Raw genomic sequence first — 20499 nt, forward strand, 5'->3', positions numbered from 1 at the left:
CATCTTTTCTTAATCATCCGTATTTTTTGGCAGGTTTTTGTAACCAAGGTGCTAGGCAATTTGGGCATCTTGAATAACTAACTGTGGCAGCTCTACCTTCAGAGAGGACTGTGTGTTTGCAGCCTGGTAGCTGAGTTGTGTGAGCATGAAGAATCAAAGTGAGATCAGACTTGCTTTGTGCTGAGCACTGTTTTAGGAGTATAGCAGGAAACTGCATCGTGTGCTGTGTAGCACAGTTACGGTGCTATGGTATAAAAGACTAGATAGATACTAAGATCTACTAATATTTTTAATACATTACTTAATTCAGTAAGGGTAATAACAAATACTATTGAAGATGTGTATGCAGCAGACTTTAGCTACTGTATTGTTGCATTTCTACTTCCATTTTTTCTTAAATTTCCCTTTTTCTTCTTCTCTTTTCCCCTCCTTCTCTTCCCTGTGTGTGGATTGTTCAGTGCTTTCACTACAGTAACCAATTGTCCTTCATTACAGCACCTTAAGGATAAATTCTGGAATTTCATTTTCTACAAGTTCATCTTCATTTTTGGTGTGCTGAATGTTCAGACAGTGGAAGAAGTAGTGATGTGGTGCCTCTGGTTCTCTGGACTTGTGTTTCTCCATCTGATGGTTCAGCTCTGCAAGGATCGCTTTGAATATGTAAGTTTTGATTAAGGGCTGTCTTTTGGGACACACAAATTCTGTTTCTGGTTCAAGCACTGGCTTGTGATAAGGTACAAACAGATCATTTAAACCGTTTCCCCACTCTGCGGTACTGAACATGTGCACTTCCCAGTAGCTTCAAATACTTGCTTTAAAGTACAATGTCAATCTTACTCCTTCAGTTTTCCCAAGAGACAAATGGAGCTGAAGATACTTATTTTCTTTAATAAATTGCTCCTTATATGTGCCCTGTAATTACTTTTACATAACTGCATGAGATGGCTTCATAGCTCTCCTTAGTAAAGACATCTTAGCAACAGAACATTCCTTAGATTGATGCCCTTTAGGATTGGCCCATGGAGCCTGTTTCTGCAGCTTCTGTGCTCAGGTTTCACACTCACTTAGATATGCTGAATTTTGACTGCCAGTGTCTTTACAATATACTGTGCAATTTTCTCTCTAAGCTACATTCCACTTTCTGTTAATACCAGGAATAAATTCTGTAGAGATGCAGAAAGTGAAGGCTAGGCAAGGAAGAAGAAACTGCAATTTAAACAGTAAATCTTGGCCTTTAAACTATAATGGGCCTGCATTTTCCTAGGCTCCTCTCTCCTGGAATAGAAGTTTGACCTAAATTGAATCCATTAATTTCTTTTAGGTAGATCTGGGCTTTGCAGGTTTTTTTTTAATAATGTCCAGTAAGGCCTGTTAGTTCACAGGTAGCTGAGCACTTAAATTTGAAACTCTATTGGCTGGGCTTAGGAAAATTGAGACAGCATTGAAACAAGGCAGTCATCTGGTATTTTTAGTGTTGTTCAGAAAGCTGTGAAAGAACAAAGGTCATGTGGGAAGAAATCCTTGTTATATTCCTTTTACATTCAAAGCATGCATAGTCAGTTTTTGCTTGGATAAATGATAGTTTTGTGATTTGCCTTGCAAAGACAGGGGCATGTGGAGCTGAACCAGATACAAAGACATAAGAAAGAACCCATTTGAAAACAAAAAATGGGAATCGACTTTGTTAATCAAACCAGAGTGAAGCTTTGGGCAACTCCTTCTTTCCTTGTCCTGTTCTTTCTCATCCAGCCCTGGAAAAAAGAGGATGGACCAACATCCCCTTGGATTGCCTTTGATTCAGACAGACTAGGTGTAGTAACCCTCTGTTAAGGTAGTTTAGAGATTTAACTCACTTTGCATGCTATTGAATGAGACAGCTGTTTTCAGTAGAGTCTGTCCAGCAGTCTCTAGCTGCAGCTTAAATATTTTTTTGGGTAGAAGTCTCTTTCTTCCAGAAGAAAATGACAATGGAAGAACTAGGGGATGGAAGACCAAGCTGGAGAAATTCAGATCAGCTATCAGGTGAAAAATTGGCAAAACATTGCTCGAAGACTCCGTGTTAGGTTAGGTGTCTTTCTAAAGTCCCTATTCATCCTAAGCAGATGCTGTGGGTTTGATATGGAAACTACTGTGTCTGGTTTTCTTGCACAGGTGATTTAAACATTAGCTCAAATAATTAATTGTAAATAAAAAAATTGTAACTGATTGTTAAAAAGTGAATGTAAATGACAGTAATACGAATGAGGCTTTGGGATGGTGTGTGGGTTTAGCTTTATTCTTCTTTATTTATTACTACATTGCATTGTGAAATTGATTTTATGCTAGAAAGCAAAAGATTTTCCTGAATGAGGTCCTGTTTGGTGAGGTGTCAATAGAAGGCAGGGTGGATGAAGTAATCCTTTAAACCTGTCATGTATTTATGTATTTGTGTTGCAGCTTTCCTTTTCTCCCACCACACCCATGAGCAGCCACATCAGAGTGCTGGCCCTGCTCATAGCCATGCTCCTGTCTTGCTGTGGATTAGCAGTTGTCTGTGGAGTTGTTGGCTACACCCATGGCATGCACACGTTGGCTTTCATGGCAGCAGAGGTGAGACTTTCTTCATATGTGTTGTGGTTTCTGCTTTGCCTTTGACCCCTTACTTGGGGGTGTCCTGGTACACAATGGATTTACTTTTAATTCCCATAAGAAAGAAACTTCGAAGACACAAACAAATCCTCCTGTTTTCCAGAAGTTGCCAGATTGGCATGCTTTCTGTCTTTAGCCTTTAACTCCCTGAAAAAAATCTTGGTCTGAAGAAGAGAATGAGAGGATAGACCTGTAAGATGATGCTGAAATCAAATGACAGCTTATGAAAAAGTAATGATTGTGCTTCATGAGCATTGCAAGAAGGGTTGGTGAAACAGCGCTTGAGAGAGGGAGAGAGTGTGTATGAAAGTATAATGTGCACTTCAGCCTCTTTCTCTGAGGTTGTATTTTCTATTTCATTTCTCTCCAAAAGGAGTGAGACTAACATCCTTTCCTTAAGGCATACTTAAGGGATTAGCTTATGTTTGTGTAACGAGTTCTGTCTCAGCTGAGATGAGCAAGGCATTTTTGTGTGCTCCTGAACACTTTGCACTGTGGGGTAAACATCAGTATGTTTGTGGAGTGAACATCAGTGTGTTTTTGATATTGTGATGGGTTGTTTCACTCTGCCTGAGGAAGTGATAATCTTAAACAAACAAAAGGAATCCAGTATAATTGCAAGTATGTTGTGTTAGCACATCCTTAGTTCAGATAACAAGTAACATGTACAATTTATTTTTCTTCTCTTATCTTGAATTCATACTTGGAGTTAGGGAGCAGGAAGGAAAACAACTGATAGTAGGAGAATATGATGCTTGTCACACCACAGGTCAGTTATTTATTACATCGCTTTATTTTTCCCTGAACACGAGAATATGCAAGACCAGATTTGTAATTAAACAGTGGAAGGGTATTGGAAGATTTAACAGTGTCTCTAAAAAGTGGGGTCTCGTTGGTGTCATGTCTGTTATCTTGGCTTGGAGAAGGATTATCAGCATTGCACCAGCTCGGGGTAGGTTTATCAGGGAGTGTTGTGGTGCCTGTGTTGCCTCTTTAGCGCTGTGCTGTGTGTGAATGTTTAGGGTTGCAGGATGGGGCCCAGCTGTTCATTTCGGTGGGAGCTGTTCTGTGTGCTGATTAACAAAGGAGTGCTCAGTCAATGTAAGTATGGGGTCTCCAGCCGAGCCATGGATCCCCTGCTGTGCTGCTCCAGGGCAGCAAGGAACTTTGTGGGGAATGCCGAAGAAAGGATCTCCTAGCTTTGCTTGCAGCCACTGGTGTTTGAGAACATTCCTGAGCTGAGGGCTGCACAAGCCCATTTGGTTTGATAGTCCCAGATGTACTATGGAAAGTTGTCTGATCATTCATTGAACTTGTTGGTGTGTCAGCTTCTGTAATATCCAAAGGCAACAAATTCCACATTTACTTGGCTCTATGTAAACGAAAGAGCTCTTTGAGTTGTTCTGAATCTTCTGTTTAATAATCACAGAATGATTTGGGTTGGAAGGGACCTTAAAGATCATCTATCCAACCCCCCTGCCATGGGCAGGGAATAATGTCCTTAGCTATCATCAAATACATTTACGATGAAAATAAGCAAAGAATCATTCCCTGTTTAATATTTTTCATAGAATTTGTGATTTTATCATCCTCTTTTGCCTGTTGTTTTGTTGCATTTCCTTCTAAGCAAAAGAATTCTAGTCTGTTTAATTTTTCCTCATAGGAGATTGTCTAATATCTTGCCATTTTTGAACATTTTAAATATTTCCTGTATGGTTTAGGCAACCATGAGTAATCTCCTTGATTTTAATACCCAGCACTCATGTGAGTAGAATAAAACATTTAGGGTTCTTTCTGTACAGGTACTGGCAGTGACACCTCATAGCAGACTTGAAGCTCTTAGTAAAAAACATTAAATCTCTCAGACTGAAATGATTTTCTGGTGGTGGCTTGTGTGATGCTCCTTGAGAGGGACCCTGCCAAGTGTATTCCATTAGTATGAATGAATTACATTAAGTTACATTAAGCTATTAATTTATTTTCTGCAAACATTGATTTAGCTCAGGGTTTTCAATAAAGCAATATAGATGTTTTTCTTGTGTTTTAGGTAGACTTCCCCATGTTCTCTGCTGCTTGTCAGCATTTTCTTTACTGCAGAGGGTGGATGTGAAATGTGCAAATGCCCAGAGAAAGTTGAGTAAGGACTTGTCTGTATTTCTGAGTAAACATTAATTTTTTTTGCCTTAATATATGGTGTTTAAGAATTATAGTACAGCAAGCAGTGTCCAGTCTGTCTGTCATTGCATCTTTTTTTTTTTAAAGACAGCTAGTAAACAGTTGGCAGATATGTAGGGTGTTGCAAAGGGTTAAATATGCATAGAAGTATTTTGAGAATGCTTTTTACAGATGGAAAAAATTATTCAAACAAACCAGCTTATTGCTGCTTTGGGAAGTTAGTGGTTTTGATAGTTCTTCTGTCCTGTTTGTAGTACTTATGCTGAAGGCATGCCATCAGACCAGTTTCACAGAAGTGGTTTCAGTTGCTCATTGTAAATCCCCTGGATCTCAGTGTCACTTGGCCCCTGCTAACTACAGGGTGGTGTGGGCAGTCTCTGGGGGAAGCATGTCTGCTTTTTTTCACTGTGAGGATAGAATGAAGAGATGGAGCACTGTGGGCTTGATGGATTACAGAGAGGTGATGGGGCCACTGTCTCTTAGATGATAAGAGCCCATGGAAATGTAATTACTTTTTTGGTGACTTGTCTTTACACCTCTGATCTTACACTTTCTGATATACTCAGGTTTTTTGCTCTGTACTTAGCCTAGAAATGTAAGTATGATTAAAGAGAGAAGTTACTTTAGCAGCATTTACATCTCAGCAAAGTGGGGAATTATTTAAAGTTAACTTCCTCAAATTTCTGTTATTATTCAGTTCTTCCAGTTTTTTTTTTAAGAAGTGGGATTAGGAGAGTTAGTTGGTGGGACTGTGGTCTCAACACTTGCTGAGTGATAATAATTGAAAAAGGCAATACGTTCTGTGTACTCAGGAAAAAATGGCACGTAACAGCAGTAGCACTAGTGGCTGCTTTAATAGCATTGTGTCTTTGGGAACAATTTCTTCCATATTTATTTATAAGCTTCATGGTTGTCTCAGGTATATTGTGCACACAGTCACCTATAGTGACCATTGGTTCACAGGAACTTGTTAAGCTGCAATAAATACGTTTTGTGTTTTAGCCCTTGAGCTCCTGCATCTGAACCACTGTCCCTGCCAGAATGTTAACGTGTATGGTTTTTTTCTTCCTCTTTTGCAGTCTCTGCTGGTGACAGTCAGAACTGCTCATGTGATTTTACGGTGAGTAGCTTATGTTTCACAGGATGGTTGCTCAGGACAGTAGTGCATACAGCATGTTGATGTAAGAGGTGTATGTAATTACCTCATTGAATTGCAAATACGTGTTTGGAGATTGAGAGCGGTCCTGAGGAGAGACTTGGGGGTGTTGGTGGATGAGAATCTTGACATGACCCAGTACTGTGTGCTTGCAGCCCAGAAAGCTCAACCACATTGTGGTCTGCATCCCCACAGTGTGGGCAGCAGGTCCAGGGAGGGGATCTGCCCCTCTGCTCTGTTCTGCTGAGACCCCACCTGGAGTGCTGCATCCAACTCTGGGGCCCCCATTATGAAGGATGTGAACCTGCTGGAGTGAGTCTGGAAAAGTCCTTAGAGATTTTCAGAGGAATGGAGCACCTGCCATGGAGACAGGCTGAGAGAGCTGGTGGTGTTCAGCCTGGAGAAGAGAAGGCTCTGGTAAAACCTTAGAGCCTCACCCAGTACCTAAAGGGGCTCCAAGAGAGCTGGAGAGGGACTTTGGACAAGGGCATGGAGTGAGGGAATGACTTCAAACTGACAGAAGGCAGAGTTAGATTTGATACGAGGTAAAATAATCTTCCCTGTGAGATTGGTGAGTCACTGGCATAGTGAGTGGTTGCCCAGAGAAGCTGTGGATGCCCTGTCCTGGAACTGGTCACTGCCTGATTGGATGAGGCAGCCAAAGGGACTGGAAAGAGAGGATCTTCAAGATCCCTTCCAACCCAAACCATTTCAGGTTGATGAGATGAGTAAAGGTGGTTAACTTTAGCCTGTGCTGTTTCTTAAGCACAAGTTTTGCAACTGACTTTTTTTGTTTTATTTGAGTGATGTGTGTGTCTTATCCTGAAGCCTTTATTTGAATAAAAGATTGTACTGGTGTTTAAGTAGTTACAGGAACATTTATTTTAAAGCCAGCTAGTAAACAGTTGGCAGGTATGTTGGATAGTACAAAGGATTAAATACATGTAGAAGCATTTTAAGAATGATTTTTACAGATGGAAATGCATTTTAAGAGTGCTTTTTACAGATGGGGGTTGAAATGCATGGATAACTTTAGCGGGTGGTGATAGCTTGAAGCTTGGATTAAAGTGGATGGGTGCTGCTGGATGAGGATTGATAGATGCTACTTAATGTCATTCTACAGGGTTTGTTTTAAGGTCTTGGTCTTTCGAAGTTTTGCTTTGAAAAAGTCACGTGCATGTGTACCTGTTACACGCCTGTGAGTGCATAGGTAGGACATGGTGTGTGACTCAGGAGCCTCTTTGTGCAGGTCACTCAGCATTTCAGGTCTGACACTGAGCTGTAATGACTCACCTGAGAAACACCTCATGTGCTGAAAAGTGTGGTTCTGTAGTTACTATAATTCTGACTTTTAGTACATGAAGTAGTTTTTAGTGAATGCTGCATCTTTTTTGTTAGCTGGTAATGTCTGTAGTGTCAATGTAGGCTAAGCATTGACTGCTTTTCACTTTTTAAAAATGTTGCTGTTTGAAACCAGTAACATTAAAAGAAGTCCCCCTGGAGAGAGCACAGACTGTGGGCACAGGGCCTAGGAAGGGCAAAGAATCCATATTCAGAAGTTGTTTGAAAAATGGACAAGATAGTTTGAGTTATAGAGATGCTATTTGACAGAAAAAATAAGAATAATGTTCATTTCCTCACTCTTGCAGATATGTAGTTCATCTCTGGGATCTCAACCATGAGGGAACGTGGGAGGGCAAAGGCACTTACGTCTACTACACAGATTTTGTCATGGAGCTAACCTTGCTTTCCCTGGACTTGATGCATCATATTCATATGCTGGTATGAAATACTGGACATAATGCTGAATGAATAGACTGGCCTTAAAGGGTATTGGGTATACGTATTTTATATATATATTTTTACTTTGCCTATTTTAGAAACCAGATATTACAAAGAAGTAACTTAAATAGAGATGAAAATATAGAGGGGGGATTCTGGCATTATTTCCTCCTGTGTAGTTGGAGTAATCACAAATAACTTCGTTAAGGAGTATTAACTACTGTGTGTAATTATCTGTTTAGTAGGTGTTTAATTAGCTTTTTTATTGAGTAATATCAGAGTGAGTTATTTTCATTGGCAGCAGGGGATGCTAAGCTGGACAGTACTGAATACAGTTTATCCTTATTATAAATGCTGTGCTGCCAAAGTTGTATCTGAAGAAGTAATAAGTGGTAGTATCTTTGAATATGCACGGTTGGTGTGAATGGACCCAACAAAAGTGAAATTCTTCAGGGCTGGTTTCTCGATTTCTTTGTCTCTTAAGACCTGATGCAGCTTCCTGTTTGCCATGGTGCTTGTTTCTAATCCCTGCTCTGTTTTTTTCCCAAGCTGTTTGGCAATATCTGGTTGTCAATGGCGAGTCTGGTGATTTTCATGCAGCTGCGCTACCTGTTCCACGAGGTGCAGCGGCGAATTCGGCGGCACAAGAACTACCTGCGTGTGGTTGGAAACATGGAAGCCAGGTGAGCCTCTTACTTGCTCTGTAATTTTGATGTAGATCTGGTAGAGAGGACACTCTTTCTGGTTTTAAGATACGTAGGATTGACTTGTAGAATGGCAGTATTACTGGTAACATATTAAGTGACAAAAAGTGAACTCCCCTGTCCAGTATTTCTTCTCCTGTATTCTCACACATACTACCTTAGTGAGGTGACAGAAGCTCTGCAGAGCTCTGCCTATTTCAGCTGTCAAATGCTTGCTTGGCTGGGATAGAAATCAATGCTCTTAATTTCATCAGACCATAGTATTCAGTTACTGACTGAAATGAAATCAAAATATTAATGAAAACCTGCCTAGCTTTAACTGTGTTTTTACTAAACCTAAAGCCAGCTCTCTGTACCTGAAGTGGAGCTGAGAGCACCTTGGCAGTACTTTAGTTCATTCCCTTTTAGTGAGGTGATACGGAGAAATTGGGAGGCCTGCCAAAACCTAATATTATACCAGATAGTACTGCATCTCTGATCCAATGTTTTCAACATTCAGCTATGTTCTTAAAAATTTTAAGAGCCACAGGGAGTTTTATTCTTTCTGTACATCACTGTACTGTTTCAATTTTGGGCCTCTGTGGGTTTGATTAATTCTCATTCCTGCTGCTGTAGTCCAGGTGGAGAAGGCTAGCTTGTCTAGAAATTCATGAGGTTTTCTTTCTGGAAAGTCATTTAATGGCTGTGATACCAGGTTAAGAGCTATGTAATAAAGTTCATCCACAGTGCATTGCTTCCTTTCAGTAAGATGCAGCCACTGATCCCCTTGGAGCTGCTCACAAAGCTGTTTGGGTTGCCTGTGCCACAGACATCTTGTCTGAGCGACTTAGTGTGTTTTGGTCATTCTGATTGTGCTGGAAGAACCACATTCTAACTTCTTTCTGAAGCTGCCATTGGCAGCTGCCTTTTTGTGGTTGTTCTTCAGGTATATTCCACACCAGCACTGCTGTGAAATGTTGTTACATCACTCATCTCTATATTGTCTGTGTTTGGATACTGTGTAGTAACTGCTTACATGGCACTGTAGCTTAAAAAAAGGGAAAAAAGTCAAGACAAATGGGAATGGCAAGATCTGAGGCCAAAAGTAGTCAGTCCATAAATGCTTATGATCCCAAAGAGACAGCTTAATGGGTACAGCTATTAAAACTCATTTAGAAAAATGACATAAACCAAATCTATACAGTTTATAATTTAAGGATCTCAACAAAATGATCATATAATTGTCTCTTGGAAAGTACTAAGCCAAAGCACAGTGCAGTGTAGCTTGAGTTATCAAAAAAATAACAAATCTGTTGGCATAGCTCTCTTAATGAAATGTTAACACAAAGGGTAAGGTTTTCTCAGCACTGGATTCTCTAGAGAGGAGGCCATGCTGAGATTGTGTAGTCATTCCTTTTGTCTCTTCCTGTTTGTTCTTCCCAGATTTGCAGTTGCAACACCAGAGGAGCTGGCAGTGAACAATGACGACTGTGCCATTTGCTGGGACTCCATGCAATCTGCACGTAAACTCCCTTGCGGCCACCTCTTCCACAAGTACGTGTCCAGGATGGGGAGGGTGCACCCAGCTGAGAAGGGAAGGGATAGATGGGCATGGCTGAAATTTACTGTGGGATGGCAAGTGACAAACTACTAGCAGAGCTGTTGGGTGCTTGGTGCCTGGATTGTCTTGGTCTTCTTCTGACAACAAAGTACAAGTCCTGTTCACTCCAGTCATTTTCATGTTTGAGTTGTTCCACTTGGTGCACTTCTTTTCTCCCAAACTAAGAGTGTGCCCCTTGTCATCTAGTGGGTAACTAGTGTTGAGTTTCTCAAACACGGGTCAGTAGGTTTGTTGTGTGGAGGTTGTGTTGATTTTCAGGTGAAGAAGAAAAACGGGAGCCGAATCCTTAAGTACCTTCCAGATATCAACTTTAGGGAGAAAACAGGGAATATTTTTCTATAGTGCATCCTCACATGGTGGTGAGTCACCCAGGACAGTTGAGGAGGCCGGGTCTGAATTTGTGTTTCAAGGGGCAATGAGTCCATCAGGGCTGTAAAAGAGGTTAACCAAATCAGCAGAAATGGTCCCTAAGCAGCTGGTAGTTAGAATGGGGAGACTTTGGGCCAAAGGATCTTCCCATACACTGCTTCTTACACTCATTCAGTAGTGAACAGTGGTAGATGCTTGTGGACACAGTGTGCTGAGCTGGATGTGACTTTCCTTGGCTCTTTTGTAGCAGTGCTTACACTTCCATACCTGTGCTTAAATATGAAAGGAGATACAGGGATTGAATCAGGCATCTCTGGAGGGCCATGTGATGAATATGCAGGTCAGTTAAATTGTCCCTGTGGCATTACTTTCTGTAAATAGCTTTTTACTCTTCTGGTAACTGTCAAACCAGAGGTTGTAATCTGTGTGCTAATTTGTTGTCATTTATGACAAACCTTGCCATAAATATTTATCTGTGTTCCAATAAGTCTCTAATGAGATAATGTGCCTCCATAGCAGAAACTCCTCTTCCAGTGCTACTGAATCATGTGAATATTTAATCACCTGCTGAGCACTTGAGAAGCCCAGGGTCTTCTCTTCAGAAAGGCATTTTCTCTGTATTTAAAAGGATCCCTTTGTATTTTTTTCTGAAGCAATTACAGTCCTGAAGCAAGTTACACTCCGTGGTGCTTTTAGGAAGGGAACATGTTACAGTGGATGGCTAGCATATAAAACCAGATGTAACTAATAACCCTATTTACAACCTGAGAGTGGTTTCTCTCCTCATAAAAGCCTGGTGATTTTGTCAACAGGCTGAACACTGTGTCCATTCTCAATTACGTGGGATTTTTTTTCCACCATCAGTTATTTGGAGTGGAAGAGAAGGTGGCAGGGAAGATTTGCGTTGCTGAGGTCAACCCTGTGCCTAAATATTAAGGAAATGTATGGGAATAGGTGTCTGAATCTTTTAGGCATGTTGAAACTCTCTCCTTTACCTTCTAGAAAGCAGGCAGTTTCAAGAGTTGTTGCTCTGAAAGGCTGCCAGCCTTGACCTGCTGGCCCTCCTCCTACTGAGGTGCTGTGGGTGACCAAGCTCTTCTGCCTGTGTGGTACACAATGGGTGTGACCACATCTGGCTTTTAGGGCCTGGTGCTGATGCAGCTGACACGGGGTTGTGCCCATTCCACCATCTCGGTTGTTGAGCTGTTGAGCAGCAGCAGCAGCAGCAGCAGCATGGTGGCAGCTTGGGAAACTCCGGGTGTTTCCCAAGTGACCTCTGGAGTACAACTCTAGCAGAGGTTTGAGTTCGCTGTGGGCAGGGTGGTTTTCCTGTGGTCAGGGAGGTGATGTTGGACAGCAGTGCCAGCGCCAGCATGCTGGTTGTGCTGGTGACCAAGGTGGTGGAAGGTGGCAGATTTTTACTGTGGTGCTTTGGTTGTTTCTGGGATACCCATCACTGTATATCCCTCCATGCAATATGATGGAAAACACTGTGGCAAAGTTTCAGCAATTGGACAGAATCCTTGTATCCTTTACTTCACTACAGTCCTGCAATTAGGGCTTTTCCCTTGCCCTGTCAACCCAAACCTGTAATCTGTGCCTTCGTTCTTTGATCTTTTTGTATGTCTTTACCTTTCTAAAGTGTTTTGAGAACTTCTGGGAAAAAAACACACCCTGCAAATCTGAAGTATGTGTTATACTATTGGGAAGTGTTCAGCTCTGTGAAATTCAGTTCTTCCACACTGAAAATTAGGTTTAACTTGAGCAAATACTGCAAGTGGGTCATATCAGCATGAATAAAAAAGCATGCACAGCTTTGAGTGTTTCAACCTGCATTTCAAACACTTCTCACTTTCTGCAGAACAGAAAATGTTCAGAATTAAGTAAGGATTGTAATGGCACAGAATTGCTAGTATCAATAAATCTGTTTAGAGAGTTCCTGGAGTGGTACTGACTTTTGTGGTTTGGGTATTGGTATTTTGAAAAGCTGTTTGAAAACACTGGAGGTGCCATTGCCTCATCACAGACAGAACTTCTATGAAAATGTGTCAGGATACATTAACAATGTGTCCAGTTGGTTTTTGCCTTTTTCATTTGGGAATGGTGAGAGAAAAGAAATGCTTTCTTTTCCTTTCCAGGCAAAACTTGCTTGTTCTGAGGGACAGCAAGCTTGAAGAGTGTTTTAAGCTTGCGATAAATCTGCATGCATGTTTATAAAAAGTGAACACTTGAGTATTTTTAGTTGAAAGAAATAAGAAACCTATGCCAGAGTCATCAGGAGCTCATTAAAGGTATCTCTGAGCAGTCCACGTTGTGTACAGAATGTGCTACAGCTGCTTGATGTACTTTGTGATAGTGGTGTCTTGGAAAAACACTGCAAACTCACCACAGTGTTACTGTTTTCCTGTCAGCTCGTGCCTGCGTTCCTGGCTGGAACAAGACACATCTTGCCCCACCTGCAGAATGTCTCTTAATATCACTGACAGTCATCACGTGAGGGAGGATCACCAAAGGGAAAATCTGGATGAGAACCTGGTTCCTGTGGCAGCAGCAGAAGGCAGACCACGCCTGAACCAGCACAATCACTTCTTCCACTTTGACGGTGAGCTGAGCACATTTGACATCTGCTGCTGTTGCCCAAATAAACAGGGGGAGCAGCCTTGTGTAGAAGGGAATTCTGCCTGTGCTTCAGCTGAAACTCAAACCATGCTCTGCTTGTGTTTGTCAAACACCTTTGTGTTTCTGATGGTTCTTTTGCAAGAGCTCAGATGCATCTCTGAGGTTTCCCAGAGCTGTGGAGATTCCTTGAAAGATTTTGTACAAGTGCTCCCTTTTTCTGGATTTGTTGTGGTCAGCAGCTTCAGTTACTGGCATTTATTCATTGTGTGCCGTGTTGACAAGCAGAATGGGAAGTGTCTGTGTCTTTTTTTGTTACCATGTGGTAGTTAATCAAGGACAGTCAAAGAGGGGGAATAAAAGCCCTCTGTGGTGCAGTCTAAAAGTCAGTCTTTCCCCTATCCCCTAGCTACTGTGTGGTTGTCAAAAGTCCATTTGCTACTCAATTTACAAGACACTTGCAGTTCCTGGTTAGGTGTAGAAGATTAGTTTCAGAAGGAATCATGTAACCACAACAGTTTTACATGTTGGGGGGTTTTTAGTAGTGTGTTACAAGTACTCACAAAGCAGATGTAATTCCAGGCCATGGTAGGTTCTGTGTATGGAGACAACTTGTTTTGAAAAAGGCAATTTATGTTGTTTGTCTTCCAGATTTTTTTAGAATTTTGGCATTGGTGTGTGCTTGTCTTTCACAATTTCCCAGGTTTTGATGGCAGTCTTGGTGTTTCTCAGTAGATTTCATTACTGCAAATATTCAACTTTGGGCTCTGGCCTTGTGGAGCTCCCATGAGGCAGTTGAGGTGCTGCAAACTTACATAGTGACCTTTCCTCATCTGTGCTTGTTTTGAAATCTTTGGAGATTGTGGGGGGAGAATAATGGGCAGAGAAGGGTTAGACAATTTCTAGGTACATGGCGACTGGCTGATAGCTTCTGCATGGCTTCCACTTCTGAGGTACTTTAGGTCTCCAAAGGACATTTATGTTTAGAATAACATTGTATTTTTGATGGCTGTCCCTCCCCAGTGCTTTCTGGTGACTTGGAGACCTGCAGAATTACCATGGAGATAGAAGGAGAAGTGGCATAGAGCAAAGCCTGTGTTTATTTAAGTGGCAGCATAGAAGGAGGAGGGAGCCACCCATGTGCCCTACTCTGTTGAGCTGAAGCACATGATTGCAGCAGTCACTTTCTTCAGTTAGTCTGTGTCCCTTTGAAGTAATATTTCTCAGTGATTACCCATTTTGGGCCTGGATTCAGATTGCTTAGAAGCTGTCCCGTTTTTTGTAAAATTGCTGGATTTATTAATATATTCCAGAACTGGATTTGACTCTGGATTATTTTAATTTTCAATTTAATAGGAACATTAAAAGAAGAAAGTAAGGGTATGTTGTTTCCTTGATCCTTTTCCAGCCCCCACATTGTTAAACCACTATGTGACAGTGTGTTTGAAGAGAGTACTGGCAGTTACTGATTCACTCCAACCATCTCCATGTTTGGGACCCCTTAGGGATAGATTGCACTGCAGAACTCCCTGCATGTACCTTGTGGAATATGAAGACTTACATTAAATACACGTAGAAGTACTTGGCCTGCTCAGATCCTCATGTGCTTTCTTGACTTTCTTGGTTTTTACCATTTCTTACTTCCAGGCTCCCGAATTGCCAGCTGGCTGCCCAGTTTTTCCGTGGAAGTGATGCACACCACCAACATCCTCGGAATTGCACAAGCCAGCAATTCCCAGCTCAATGTTATGGTAAGACTGCACCTCAGCCTTCCCATTTGTGTTGTGTAGGGGAAGGGGTTACATGGAGATGGAGAACAGAAAGGGGAAGGAAGTAAAACAGTGGTTAGACACTAGATGAAAGCTGTTCTTCTGAGTGAGAAAAGCTTTATTTTAGTGAAGTTAGGGCTATATTTGGGTTCAAATGTGCCAGCATAAAAGAACAGTTCTGGAGGTAGGTGAATGAGGAAGAAAAATGACATGTTCTTCTGTGTAGATAGGCAGACTTTTTGTCAGCTTGCTTAGTTCAACTTCTTTAGCTCTTTTTCATTACTTCTGTGACAACTTGCAGCACCAAAGGGTGTGTAAAGAGAATTTAGCTGTTGGTCGAATAGTAACTGATCAAACTCATTCTATAGCTTTTGGTTTGTTTTTTTAATCTTTAATAGCACTAAGCTTCAAGATAGCAGTTCCAGTGTCTTAGAAGTGTGAGGTGGTCTCTCTAGCACCCTCAGCTTTTGCTGATTCATGATGATGGTAGAAGTGTAGAGGATGAAATTCCAGATTTGTTGAATTCATCCATAAACACTCTAATGTACAAAAAGGAAAGGCCTCATGAGACACTTCTTTTTTTTTGAGAAGTACTATTTCCTTTGAGTTCTTCAAGCTACTGTATTCTGTACCATGTTAATAAATGTTCAGTGAGGTGTCTTATGAAAGTGATGGAGTTTTCATAATATTAGGTCTTTCCCATAGCCTTTACTTCTGTTTAAACATCAGCAGGGTAAGGCCACTATTTTTAGGGTGTTTGAAGCAGGGAGGGAGCAATAAGGTGTTGGCAGATGATTTATTAGTTAAATATGCAGGAACTCTCCATCTGAGGTCAGTTTAATTTTTCTTTTACTGGACATAGTGACACAAATGGGCTTTTGTTAAGGATGAGTAATGGTTTTTTAGGATTGTGTATTATCAAAAGTACAGTAGCAACTTATATTAAAATGTCTACTTTAATGGAAAGGCTCAGGTTAGCAAATTATTAAAGTGTTACACATTTTTAATAGAAAGTAAGTGAAATTCTCCCTTGTGTTACTGAACAAAAACCTAGGGAAGTATTCTGAGGGGAAAGCCAGAGGCTGAAATGCTAAATCAGTTGGTTTGATCACAAGTTAGTACAATGGAGAGTTAGGTTTGCAGTAGTTGCTTGTGTTGGAACTCACTGTCAATTGGTGTGTAGTTTTTGCTTTGCTCTCAGAACTCCTCCACCTTTCTTTTCTTATTGCTGTTCTCATTCCCCCCTGACCCCCATGACTTTGGGCATTAGTGAAAATAGACATTTTAATATTAAATGAAATCTAGTTGTTGGTCTCTAAAAGCATATTATTTGTCTTCCCTCTTACCTTTACTTATTTAATTTGGATATTATTTAACTTACTTGAAATTCAATAATAATTCAGTGTCAGTTGTTCCCTGACAACTCAGTTTAATTTACTTGAATTTTCAGACCCTATTAAACTGGTTTGTAGGCAGGATGGCTGGAGGGAGTGGCTTATTAAAACTTGCTCCATTTGTCCTTATCGGTACCATTTTGGAACCAATCTGTCAAAAAGCAAAATTGGTTTTTTCTTCCCAGTGTTGATCTAACTTTCAGTCAGCCATGAGTTTTGCATAGAGCTTTATTTAAAAGGCTGTCATAAGAAGAGGGTTGGGAAGCCTTTGAAGCCTTTGTGCATCTACAGGCACTGTTCAGGGCCATGTGGTGTCTCCCTAGGAGCTGCAGTTTTGCTGTTGACTTCAGTGGAGGCAGCATGTTGCCCTGGAAGTCAATGCCAGCATGGGTTTTCTTTCTCTCTTGCTTGTGTGTGTGGGTTTGCATATCATGAGCAGCATCTTAGAGCTGATAATATTTTTAATCTCTTTCTGTTGACATACTTATCAGCTAACTTCTATTTACTGCTGATACTGACTGTATTGCTTTCTCCAGGCCCATCAGATTCAGGAGATGTTCCCTCAGGTTCCTTATCATTTAGTTCTGCAGGATCTGCAGCTAACTCGTTCTGTAGAGATCACCACTGACAACATCCTAGAAGGGCGCATCCAGGTGCCTTTCCCCACACAGGTGAGTTATAAGACTGTGCACATAAAATTACTTTCTTTCTTATCACAGCACTGAGCCTGTTAATAATGAGTGAGGAGAATGAAGCAAGTTGAAGCGCTGGTGAATCTGGGATTTGTTTTTCCCTTTGTTTAAATCTCTGTAAATGCAGTGTATTCAGTCATGTACCAAAAATATATTGAAAATATCCTAGCTAGACAAGAGACAAATATTTGCTCAGTTAATGCAGCTCTTCCTGGTCTCTCTTGTGCAGAGCTTTTAGAACATTTCCAGTTGATTTCTCTGCTGACAGATAATTGAATTGTACCACTTAAGAAGATTTTTTGCAAAGAAAGTCGGCAAAATGATGCCTTGTTCTTAATTAGTGCCAGCAGATTTCAGTAAAGCAGTCTGGGGACAATGTTTCTGTTAATAAGAATATTGAATTCAAGTTCTGTGCACATCAGATAGCACTGTTATTTGGAGTCTGCGTGTGGGGAAACAGAGAGAATTCTCTCTCAACACAGAGCATTCTGTTTATTGCTAACTTATCTGTTTCTAAATTGAACACAACGCCTGACATTGCAGAGGGCAGAGTTTGAATGTGTTCAAAGAACTCGGGTTTTTTTGCCATTTCCCACAGTGTTTTAAACCCATGATGTTTGCATTTCAGCGTGCAGATAGCATTAGACCTGCATTGAACAACTCTGTGGAAAGGCACAGTACTGATCAGGAGGATACTGGAACTGTCACACAGGTAATTTGGCATAAAAAGAGGCAAAAAGCACAATTAGAAGCTGCATGGACTGGTAGGTGCCTGTGGTTCTGTACCCCAGGTCAGGTTGGTGGCAGCCCTTCCTTGCATTTCACATCAGAGCTAACACGGTCAGGTGGATAAATCAGATATGAGTATGGTGCCTCTGTAGAGGATTAGTTGTGTGCTTTTCTTTTTCTTCCTTGAAGGAAAGTGCTCTCAAATGGTACAAAGAACAGAAGATCATCATGTCTCTTTTCATGTCTGATCAGCCCATGCCCATCTGTGGAATATGAAGAGCAGGCTGCTTTGCTCTTCCCCTTTCTCTTCTCATTCCCATTCTGTACATCTCCAAACACTTCCATTAAAAAGAGGAGTATTTCTTTTCTGGGTATAAGAATTCTTTTTGTGTTCTGGAGGAAGCACTTTAAGACACGGGGAGCTTTGGTGGAAATGGAGTGAGATATAAACAGACCAAGAGATAACAGCCCTTCTATATACAAAGCACAATAATGGGTTTTGCTGTTCTTCACTAAGGGCTTTACTAAGCAGCATGTGCTAGCAAAAGTGTGGCAGGGAAAAAAATTACCCTGCGAGTAGAGTAAGATCTCATTTCACTTTTGTTTTCTCTGACTGTAATAGTGACATCCTGAGGGTTTCTGTTTTAAAAATCTCCCTTTCTTCTGGCTGAGTGAATTTGTGAGGCATATGACTTTCTCTGCAGCCTTTAGTGACCTGAATACCCATGATTTATACCATGATGATGTTCAGAGATTCCTGTTACTACCTGGAATTCAACTGTGGCAGTTCCCTTGTTAGCAGGTTGCAAGACAAAAAACCTTTGATTTGGTTTAATTATGCAGTTGAGGCTGAGGAAGAGGTGGTAGTGATGGTACAGATATTTGGTAAGAGCCTGGGGTAGCAGCTACAGAACTGCAGGAATGAAAATCTTGGTCTGGATCAAGCATTTTTGGGTTTCTTTGAAGGTTTTAGAGGCATTTGCCCTGCTCTTTAATGAGAGAAACCTCTCTTGGTACAAATGGTATCTAACTAGTTATCCTTAGCTTGGTTCTGGTTTCAAATCCCGCTTTGAATGATTGTGTTGCTGTTCATCTTTCTTCTCTCCTGCCTGGCACTACCAAACCTGAAAAACCTGGGTCTGGTATTCATACATCACAGCACTGAGCATGTGCTCTCTAACAGAGATGCCTTTTTGCTTTGCAGTGCTGCTGAGCACTGCTCAGGTGGTATGTTTGGGCTGGAGTGAATGGTGGTTTGGATGGAGAACCTGTTTTTACCGTGTAGGATAGCACAGAGATGGCCTAGAGACAGTGGAACAGTTGTGAATACCCCACAGTTTAGTCGGGCTGCTGCTGGCTGCTTGTGTAGGATGAACTGGTGGCCCCTGTGTGGGTTTTCCTGGATGGATATGTGCTGTACCAAATGGGAATCACAGGCATGAGCTGAAGTGGGAGACTGAGACTGCTATGCATAGAGAGAAACGTGCTGCTGGGTAGTGTTGTGGAAGCTGGAAGGTGCTGCTGTCCTCTTCCTGCCTCAGAAATGCTTTGTGCATTTAGTGTTAGCTTAGGCTGCCTTGGGACAAGCTGCACACCCTTGTTACAGAGCTCAGAGTTCTACCAAGGAGTCTTACTTAACTCCTTGCTATTGAGAGTATTTCTGTCGTGGAGAGGAGCCTTGGGAGCCTCCTGCTCTAGGAACCTCCTGTCACTTTGGTGTCCCCTTGATTTTGATTTTAATTTGTAACCAAAAGCCTGGTGTATCTCTTTCTGCTTGCCAGAAGAATCTGTTGCTGTAGTCAGTCAAAGGCTTGTCTGTGAGAAAAGGGCAAACAGCAAACAAGCTACTTCAGCAGGGTGCACTGGAGTTTTGAGAATCTTTTTAAAGGCAAATGGGAAGGGACATAAGTTGCCATCATCTCCTCTGAGTGTGACTTGAATTTCTAAATTATGGATAGATAGACCTTGACACCTTATGACACAGTCTCTGAGAGAGACCGTGAAAACCCCAGTTCCCTTGTGCTGCAGCCTTAGGGTACGTCTTATAAGCATTCTACCTGTTCTGTTTTTTTTTTTTTAATCAGCATACCCACTGGGAATCTTTGTAAATCTCCAACAGCAAGTGGAGATCAAAAACCATCAGTTCTGCTTGTTGGAAACAACACTTCTTAGGGCAGCTGAGACACTCAAATAAAAGAACCCTTCTTCACGAGTAGTGTTGGTTTTCCTAGTGCCTTATGTCATATTATGGCTTCATTCTACTTGGAGTTCAAAGGTCTTAAGATAGAGATAATGGCTGATTTTTTTTCCCCAATTGTAGCTTGTGGTTTTGGGGTGTAAGTGCTGATATAATGTAATGGCAGTTGAGAGGCATCTCTGAGCACCATCATGGTATAAATCATGTTACAGGTTTGGAGATAATGCTCTAAATACTGACAGCCTCTATCAGTCCTGGCCTGTACCGTTAGTGGGACACTGTGCATGTGCTTCTCTCCAGCTGTGCATTGGAATGCTGATGCTTCCAGTGATGTGCATAATGCTCTGCCTTCTCTCCATTCCTATGCTATATGCCCTCCTTTGCTTAAGTACTTGGTGGCTATTTAGAAACACTTCTGAGGCATCCCATGGCTTTCATGAAACTTTTGGAGCCTGAAAGAGGAATAGTTTTGTAGTATATGGGCTTCTGCATCTGTGATCTGCTGCATTCCTGAGGCTTGTCATAACCTTTACTGCAATTAGCTGTGATAGTTTTGTCTCTAAAACCTCCTTGGTAACTGTTCCTTGTGCTCAGATAGAGGATTGGGCTCTGGGTATTGATTTTTGAATCTTTGTAACCTTATGAAAAACCCCCAAACCTTAGGTGAGACAACTTGTATCTTCTGATA

General features: G+C 41.4%; 1 protein-coding gene across 3 annotated transcripts in view; it reads left to right on the plus strand.

Annotated features, from left to right (window-relative positions):
* The window catches only part of AMFR (autocrine motility factor receptor), a 28522-nt gene that overhangs the window by 3304 nt on the left and 4719 nt on the right, over window positions 1-20499 (plus strand). For all 3 annotated transcript variants that reach the window (XR_011154574.1, XM_069027301.1, XM_069027300.1), the window contains exons 3-12: window positions 496-660; window positions 2437-2589; window positions 5883-5923; window positions 7609-7741; window positions 8291-8424; window positions 9868-9978; window positions 12826-13016; window positions 14678-14781; window positions 16730-16864; window positions 17514-17597. Coding sequence is in view for 2 of the 3 variants with exons in the window: in XM_069027301.1 (XP_068883402.1) it covers window positions 496-660; window positions 2437-2589; window positions 5883-5923; window positions 7609-7741; window positions 8291-8424; window positions 9868-9978; window positions 12826-13016; window positions 14678-14781; window positions 16730-16864; window positions 17514-17597 (1251 nt within the window). In the remaining variant the exon portion in view is untranslated. The remainder of the gene's footprint in view (window positions 1-495; window positions 661-2436; window positions 2590-5882; window positions 5924-7608; window positions 7742-8290; window positions 8425-9867; window positions 9979-12825; window positions 13017-14677; window positions 14782-16729; window positions 16865-17513; window positions 17598-20499) is intronic.

The sequence above is a fragment of the Aphelocoma coerulescens genome, chromosome 11 (genome assembly GCF_041296385.1).
Source record: "Aphelocoma coerulescens isolate FSJ_1873_10779 chromosome 11, UR_Acoe_1.0, whole genome shotgun sequence".
Lineage (NCBI taxonomy): Eukaryota > Metazoa > Chordata > Aves > Passeriformes > Corvidae > Aphelocoma > Aphelocoma coerulescens.